The 9,215-nt window shown below is 48.9% G+C and overlaps 1 protein-coding gene across 1 annotated transcript; it reads left to right on the top strand.

Moving 5' to 3' along the window:
* The first annotated feature begins 3,338 nt into the window (after positions 1-3,338).
* Positions 3,339-4,184, top strand: LOC119341869 (bZIP transcription factor RISBZ5-like). Its single transcript, XM_037613717.1, has one exon. The coding sequence runs from the start codon at positions 3,399-3,401 to the stop codon at positions 4,068-4,070; it is 672 nt and encodes a 223-aa protein (XP_037469614.1). The 5' UTR covers positions 3,339-3,398; the 3' UTR covers positions 4,071-4,184.
* The last annotated feature ends 5,031 nt before the right edge of the window (positions 4,185-9,215 follow it).

Below are 9,215 nucleotides of genomic sequence, written 5' to 3'. Positions count from 1 at the left end.
ATCTTATTTCAAAGCACTGGTCACGACAAACACGAATATGAAATCAGAAGCCAAAATAAAAAACCGGCATCAGGGACCTGAGTGGCCCTGCACTTGTGTGCCGCAAATCCTCGTCCACAGCTGCATGCACGTTAATTAGTGTCACCACTCCTATTTGCAAAACAAACAAAAAAATGTCACCACTCAACCTTTATTTTGATCGGTGACTTCATCTACTCTTTTTTTTTCATCTGCACTTCATTTAGTGGAATACTCCCTTCGGTTTTATTTAGGGCATAATTGGTTTGGTGCCAAAAATTGGCATGCCAATATTTGGCATTGTGCCAAATATTGGCTACTACTTGGTTCGTTACCGAGTTGTCTTGCCTATCTCACATAAAGTTGCCAATAGTTGGCAAATCTTGATATTGCCAATATTTGACAATGCCAACATTTGGCATCAAACCAATCATGTTGTTACTCAGCATATTAGCTTTGACTGAAATCAAACTTTATAAAGTTCGACCAAGTTTGTAGAAAACATTATGAACATTTACAGTAAGAAATTTATATGATGTGAAAATATATGCAATGATGAACCCAAATGGTATTGATTTGGTGGTGCATATGTTTTTTTACAAGCTTGTTGAAAGTATATAAAGTTTGACTTTAGACAAACCTAATATGCGGATTAAATAATAAGGGAGGGAGTATAAAGTTGCGATGTGTCATGGCCAATAAGAATTTGACAATTTGAACTAAGTATCTGCTTTTATTTAGCATAATGAATTAAGTATCTGCCTAATGACACTTGGACTTTACCACATGTTGCGGAATCTCCTTAAAAACGTCCCACATAAAGAAAACCCCGGCAAGTTCCAGTTGACGCTGCAAGTCAACTTACTTTTCATGGGTTCGTTTCTCACTTGGATCATGTACCTCCGGCCGACTCCAATGCTTTGATATTTGATTCACAAGCAAATGCAACACTTTGCACGATCTTGATTTGAGCATAGAGTTTTTAAAAAACAGTGTTAGCCGCGGCGGAACTGCAACCATTCCCTGATTATCCACTTCGTATGGCGTACACGTATTGCTGCTCGACAGTGGGGCCATTGTAGTGGACAGTCACTTCAATCATAGAAAAGCTTCGTCGCCCCAGCTGCCTTTGCACAAAGTGATCACTGTTTGCAGCCTCTACCACAAATAATGCGGCGTTACCTATATAAAAAAACAAAAATAATGCACCATTAGTTGCCCGGATCGTGAGGCGTTCCAGTTGGAGAGCGGTGCTGGAGAACTGGGTACCCCTTCGCTAATGAGAAGGGCACCTACGGCTAGGGTTTTCTGTGCCTACCACCAGCGTTGTGGTCGGCGGAGTCACAGTGGATTTCGGTCCTTGTATGTGGGAAGACTTCATTTCTGTAGGGCCTTAGCATGATAATTTTTTGACTGTCTACTACAATAAGATTTGTCCGGTTTTGATGAGGGTGGGGCGATGACGGCTGCTCACCTTTGGTTCGCTCCAGTGCTTCTAGTCCTCACTAGGTGGTCTACGAACCTCGATATAATTTTTACTTCTGGTGTCTTTTGAACTACCTTGACAGTTGATGATAGATCAGAAGTTTTCCTCGCAAGAAAGAATGAGAGCGGGTGGTGCTATATCGGGACAATGGCATCGGAAGGATCATGAGTGGTGGCCTAATGTCAGGTAGATAGTGAGTTTGTCGCTCCGGTTGTCGCGGTCGAAGGACTCGGTCCCGCTGGTAAGTCGGGCAACACCTCCGGTTGTTTGGCACAACGTTCATGGACTAGGGCGGTCGTCTCATATGATAAGGCTACATGATGTCCAAGTCATGCGACATTATGGCTCGCGTGTGAGTGGGCCGAGGGACGTCGGAGTGGCAACTTCGGGTTCGTTGTACTCCCTCTGTCCCAATTTTTTTTTTGAGAACCCCGTCCCAAAATTCTTGTCTTATATTTATTTAGATGGATGTATCTAACATTAAAATGTGAATAGATACATCCGTATGTAGACAAATTTAAGACAGGTATGTGTTTTGTGCAACTATTGCCTAATGTTGTGTGGTGCGCGTTTTTGTTGTTTTCGTGTCTTTTGACCCTGTTTTTCTTATAAACATGGTGTTTTATTTGTTTTTTATCCAGATTCCTTGTAAATTAGACCAATCACTGTTTTTTTAAATGGGGCCATATTTAGGTGGGTGCGTCTCCCTCCGGTTTGCCGAGTAGTACTGGAATTCGATAATCGTATTCAAACCCCTGAACTATGGCAGCCAAAAAAATGCAAGCGCGAGAATACTGTGATATTTTGTGTGTGGCTATCACTTGTAAGTTTACACGCAACATGTTGCATAAATGGCTTTTGCTTTGTTGATTAAATAATTAAAAGTTGGTTACCGAAAGCAAGGTATCACAAGGATAATATGTAAAAGCAACAGGCGGAGTTTGGCATGGACAAACATGGAGGGATTAAATTCACCTGCCCGACGAGACTGACTTGGGTCAAGTCATGCATCCATGCAAATATTCTCTTGGTAACTAATAAGCCAAGATATACACAGCGCACAGGTCTAGTGCCCTTAGATGCTCACTAACCTCGCCCATACTTATGGATGACACAAAGAACAATCTAGGAGAGTAACACCTATGTAGATGCACTTAGGGCGTCTTCAACGGTAACCCGCAAATTTCCTTCTGCATCCGTCCATGAACAAATAGATGTGGAAGGATACCATCCAATCGCAGCCACATACATTTCAAACCGCATTTCAACTAACAGACTGAAATTCACGCAAACCGATTGATATTCATCGAAATTTGGATTAAATATAGCACAAATGATCCATACATAGCATGCGAATAAGTCTAGTGCAACAATGTCTCAAATTTGACTACATTAACCAGATGTCCAACAAATTTTTCATCAATGGATCATGTCGTCCCACACATACTGCTCATTTAGCTTTATCCAACAGTGTGTAGGTAAATACCCAGGCGCCTCCATATCCGCCCCATATTTGGGTTTGATATGAGGAGTGCCGGTCAGCCCGGCGTTTGAGACCCGTTTGAGGCGTCTGTCTAGGTTAAAATTTCATGATTAGGTCGTCCGCTCGAGCGTTTAAGGCCGGTTTGGAGTGCCCGGCCGTAGATGTTTAAGCTACCTACCGAACTCTAGCTCCATATAAGATTCTCAGGCTACAAAAAAAAGGATGACATGATACAGCCCAACATGAGAGAGAAGAGAAGGCATTGTTTCTCTCTTGGGCAACAAAGGCACTGTGCCACACTATAAAAGGCCATGGCTTCTTCTCCTCATCTGCCATAGCCAACAAACAAGATCTACTAGTGCTACTACACTAGAAGCTGCCATAAGCAAAGAAGAGACAAGAAACAGGACCATGTACCACCATAACAATGGCGAGGTTGCCAGCTTCCACTTCCTCCCGCCCCCAAACCCTTCCTCCTCCTTCACCACCCACCACCACATGAACATGGCCTTGCCACCTCAAGCCTACTTCCCGCCCACCTTCGATCCTGCCGCTCTACTTGCCGGCGACGACGACGTGGCAGCAGCCTTTGAGTTTGACGCTATCCTACTCGAAGAAGCGGCTCACCTCGCCGGCGGCAATGGCTCGCCCAGCTCGGGCTCCGACGCCGGTGGCGGGAACTACCTCCAGGTGGGCGGTCCTGGCGCTGGATTTGGCGCCGCAGAGGAGGAGAGGCGGCGGCGGCGAATGGTCTCGAACCGGGAGTCGGCGCGGCGGTCGCGCATGCGCAAGCAGCGGCAGCTGAGCGAGCTGTGGGCGCAGGTCACCCACCTCCGCGGAGCCAACCGCCGCCTCCTCGACGAGCTCAACCGCGCATTGCGCGGGTGCGCCGACGCCCGCCGCGAGAGCGCCCAGCTCAGGGACGAGAAGGCCAAACTGAATGAGAAGCTCGAGCAGCTGTTGCAGCAATCGGCACCGGAGAAGAAGGCCGCCTCCTCCTCCCCTCCGGCCTCGAGCAATCACAGTGGCCGCTCCTCGGAGCCATGCAAGAGCAGCACAGCTGCTGCAGCTTCTATCGAATGAAATGTTGTTTTTACTCATATATATTATCCACCCAAATTTTTAGAGGATAACTACTACTGTATCAATAATAAGATTATAAGAGCATGTGTTATTGAATAATGATAAATGATTATTTAATGGCGATGGCTGGGGTCATGCATGCATGCACCCTGTAATCAGTTTCCCTATCAGGAATATGTTTTGTGTAACAGGTTTTGGTACTTATCCTGTGTCGATAAATTAACATGGATAGGATGTAGTGCTATATATTTGCAAGTTGCAAAGCTTGTGATGAATGAAACCAATACAACAGTAGCAAGACCAAAGTATGAGAGTGAGAGATCAAGGAAGGATCAAAAACCGGTGAGAACGACAAGTGTTTAGCTTTCCATAATGCGGGTGAACTACAAGGGGAAAATATATAGTGCATTCCACTTTTCTTTATGAAATTTAATGATTATTATTTTGAAATTTGCCTTCCACTTGATGATGTCATGAGTTCAACTTGTATGTAGTGCTTTGTGATTGCTAATGTATCGTCTACTTCGTTGATGCCGACTTACGTACCTACCAGCTGCTTTTCTTGGGCAGCTAAGTCGCCCATAGCATGCTATAGTTTTGCAATGTTGTATCGAACAAGGTTCGACATATGTATCTAGCAATTTTGGCATATGAATGTAGCATCAAGATCTCACAACATATCCTATTCACTGAGATGCTTGTGGGATATGTTCCCAAGAATCTTGAGCAAAAGCACAGTAACATGTGCATGCATGCCGCAAAACAAATCTATGCATGCATGCTTTTTCACAATATATAAATTCCATTGCCATGTGCATGCATAGGTGTGAATGTTTTGTTAATCCAAATGGACAATGAGCTTCAGGAGTTGGTATTGCAGCATGGAAACCTTCAAGCACAGGACAAGTGGATTTGCCAAGGGAAAATGCCTAAAAACTAGGAGGAGGCATATTGTCTATTCAAATGGTTGTGGAAAAATATTTTTGGCTACTCCTGGATGACAGTGTCAACACCAAGAACCTTCCTAAAAAAGGTCCATGCATCTTGGCTGTTACGATTGTGCTTTCTGTAATGAGAGAACCGAAGAAACTTCAGTGCACCTATTCTGGGATTGTTCTTTTGCTCAAGATTGTTGGATGATCATTATACCTTCCAAACAAACAGGTACTTCCATCTATATATGATGAAGCAATTCTCACCAAAACCTGCCTGGAAACTTTGCCATGGACATCATTAGTTTGGGCTGCTGGAGAATTTGGAACTAAAGAGAAATGGCAAGATTTTCAGAAGAGAAGCTCGGAGTGTAAGTGTTAGTGTAATGCATCATTATTCTCAGTTGAAGAAAAGAAAAGGAATCAAGACAGAGAAGTGCCAAAACAAATCCAGAGACAGGTGATCCATTGCAAGTGCAAGTGTTGGTGCAAGTGTGGGTTCAGCATCAGCTCACTGGTTACCAGTTGCCAGGGGGTATGTGTGAACACAAGGGAGAAAAACTTCCCACCAGGGGTGAGATGCTCACATCACACAGGGCCCAAGCAACAGCGCTCAAAAGAGGCAGCGCACGGTGGAACAAGCACCACTGCACTCGATCCACTATGCAATGTTTAACTACGCGGTGGTGTGGACGTGTGGTGGCAACGGAGCTTTCCTCAACTCAACAAGGGGGAACAGCATGAAAGTGCAGGAGCACTTCAACAAACCGAACCAAACCATCCGAGAGGAGCCAACTTGCAGTTGCATGAAAGATGGGAAGGGAAGCTTCAGTTTGCTCAAGTTTCAGGTGGTGCTCCAGGTTGGAAATTAAAGCTTGCCATGGATCGACGTCACGCAGATCGATGCGCCGGAATAATCGGGCATTGTAGGCGGTGCAGTGTCGGCACCGGGAACAGAATATCGCAGGACAATATACCGGTGCCCTTCACATGAAAGGGTTCAGCAGAGGAGCAGGGAAATATGCAAAGCCCGGGGACGTGACCACTGATGCAGGTAAAGAGGTTGAAAAAACATCTCTCTGGAGGAATAATATCGATATCAGTATCACTGTATCAGTATGCTGGCATAAAAGTTGGAAAAGAAATCGCACAGAGGTAGTAGAATAGAAGAAGCTAGTTATCACTATGCCCGTCGACAATTAAACGTGTAAACGGCCACCAAGTAACTGAAATTCCGGAACAGTTGGAGCAAACAGAGAGCAATTGCGCCTGCTTATTCAGTGGTCACAGACAGGCGCATCTCCTGTCCACGGGATGGTGAAACTGGAGCAGGAAAAATGTTGCATATGCAGCAGCTCCACTGACAGCGCCAGAGCGGAGCCAGGAAATCAACTTCACTTCTGCTTCGGTACACCCCCCTTAAACACATCAAGGGCTGAGATTCACCCATACCCCTTCACTGCCAGGGGCACGATCGTCTTATGTAAAAAAAATTGGCCCCGCGCGTCCGCGGCGATACCCCCGTGCGCCTGTGTATACGCGGCTGCGGGACGAGCCGAGCGGCTTGGCAGTCGTGAGGGCGCGAGCTGAGCCGAGCAGTTGGCAGCAGTGAGGGCGTGTTTTTTTAAAAAAAGTTGGCGTTGACCGGTGGGGCATACGTGTGGACGTGGCGCGGACGGCCGTATCGTCGTGCAATAACTGCATTGCAGTAATGGCGGCGTGCATGCAGGCGCCGACTGCTCGCGGCAAATCTCGTGCCGCCCGCCTGGTAGCCTCGTAGTCCGCGCCCTCCACTGCCGCGCGTGCGGTGACCGGGCGCCTGCCGCCAGCCTTCCGCCTCGGGCCGGCAGTAGACGCGACCGGTCGGCTGCCGCCGCAACGGCGCCCGCCCGCCCGCCTTCAGACGCCACCGACGCGTCGACTGCCGCGCCTGCCGTCCTCGCGCCTTCCCACGCCATCGTTGCCGCGTCCAGACGCCACCGACGCCTCGCCTGCCACGACGCGCCTTCACACGCCGCTGTTGTCTCGCTTTGACACGGCACCGCTGTCGCATGTGCCGCCAGCCGGCCGCCTCTTCCTCGGGGCACGCGCCACCGATGGCTCGCCCGCCCACCTTCCTCCCCCGCCTTCTATAAAAGAGCGCGCCACGCCGTGCCATCTCCCTCGCCCCGCCCATCTTTCTTCCTCTCCTCGCCCGCCCATTTCCCTCTCCTCGCCGGCAATGTCTTCCAGCGACTCCGACGAGGGCGCGTGGCCGACCGGCGTCTGGCCGCTGAGCCTCACCATCGCCGACACGGAGCTTATGGCCCGGTACGGCGTGTTGGTGCCGCCGGCAGCCAAGGTGCCGGGGCCATGGCGGATCGGGGCGAACGGCATCCCCACCATGGGACCGCCGCCGACGAGGGAGCAGCTTCGCGAGTTCCTTGGCGGCCGGTACAACCGGAGGGCCCGACGCAAGTTCTGGCGCGGGAAGAACTTCGACATCGTCCTCGGCGCGTTCAGGGACGCGGCGGCCGGCCGCATCGTCGGGGACATTACCGGCGAGGCCGGCACTTCCCGTGGTCGCCGCCACGGCCCACCTCCAGCCAGCCCCACTGCCCCGGCACAGCAGGCGCCCCCTGCCCCGGCGCTGGTCGACATCCCACCGGCGCAGGCCGCCCTCGCGCAAGACGGAGACCCCGACAACACGCCGGGGCTACTTGCGGTGCTGGCCCGGTCGGCAGAGGAGGCGGCGGCGGCCACTCGTGAGGAACGAGAGCGGCTAGCAGCCATAGCGGCGGTGCAGGAGCAGCAGGCGCGGGAAGACAACTGGAGGGATTTTAGCGACGACGGCGGCGACGGCGGCGAAGGAGAGGCAGGCAGTATGGCGCCGGTCGTCGACCTCACCGGCGCCAACGACGACGAGTAGTCTAGTTTTAGGGTATTATATTTAAATTTCGGTATAAGTTATGTAAGAGCAGTGCTTGGTTATGTTTAGGGTTATGTAAAATATTTTGAAATATGAATGAACTCGGAATGGTTTATCTGGGGGAAAATCCGTATGTTTAATTTGATGTTAGTCATGCAATTTGAAAAAATAAACGGAAACATGAATTTCAACGGTACGAGACGATACTCGACACACAAATTGTAGAAAAATCAGTCGCAAAACGCATGCATGGGGCCTTCCCTCATACCCGAAGGGTGTCCGGAGAACTTGTCATGCATGCACAGCAAAAATATATTGTGTCACGTCCGGGGTGTGGTATGTGGTGTTTTCACCTAAATATTATAAAAAAATCTTGAAGCGATAAAAAAGACAGAAAACTTTTCATGCATCCTACTGATGATGGTGGAACACTATAAAAAATGTGGGTACATTTGAAAGCTGTCGGAAAAAAAACTCCTTTCAGAAGGGGCCTTCGGTCCTGCCCGAACGTTCTCCGGAGAAGGAGGCCAATTTTTTGACATATTCAGAATGACCTCAACTTTTGCAAGTGAGTTGGTATGCCCACCCCCACAGTGAATACAAGATTTGAACGTATTTGGACATGAAAAACATGTTGCGTCACGTCCGGGGGTGTGGTATGTGGTGTTTTTGCCAAAAAAATTATAGAAACTTCATAAAGTAAAAAAACCCAGAAAACTTGTCATGCATCGTACTGATGATGGTAGAACACTATGGAAAAAATTTGAGTTAATTTCAAAGATGTCGAAAAAAATTTGAGTTGGTATGGTCACCCTGACATTCAATCCAAGAATTGAATGTATTTGAACACCAAAAAACATTCATAAAGCGATAAAAAATATTTAAAACGTGGCATGCATCCTAGTGATGATGGTGGAACACTATAAAAAATTATAGAAGGCAAAAAAATAGTGATGCAAAAAAAAATTAAGTCCACCTGTGCTTGGACGTCGCAACTGCGCTTAATCGGTCCGGCCCGATCAAGCCGGGTGGCAAAAGGGCCGGCCTTTTGGCCCAGCTACGGCCTGCAGCACAGGCCAACGGCGCAGCTGCGGGGCGGGGCGGAAATCTTGGGAGTTCGAAACGGTGGTGGGAGCTTGGTATATAAGCCGGTGGCGGCGTCGTTCGGCGGGCAAGGTGGGACTAAACGTTAGTCCTCACCCCCGCCGACCCTACCCCCGCACCGCGCGCACACTTAATGGGCCGGCCCAGGCGCGCCGTCGCGCACAGTCACTGGGCCGTCGCGCACAGTCAAGACTTTTGTTT

Source organism: Triticum dicoccoides, chromosome 7B (assembly GCF_002162155.2).
Source record: "Triticum dicoccoides isolate Atlit2015 ecotype Zavitan chromosome 7B, WEW_v2.0, whole genome shotgun sequence".
NCBI lineage: Eukaryota > Viridiplantae > Streptophyta > Magnoliopsida > Poales > Poaceae > Triticum > Triticum dicoccoides.
The sequence above is the reverse complement of the archived record's forward strand: the minus strand, read 5'-3'. Positions and strand labels throughout refer to the sequence as shown.

Excerpts from the sequence above, each read along its gene's own strand:
- LOC119341869 (XM_037613717.1), top strand. The coding sequence starts at position 3,399 with ATGTACCACCATAACAATGGCGAGGTTGCCAGCTTCCACTTCCTCCCG.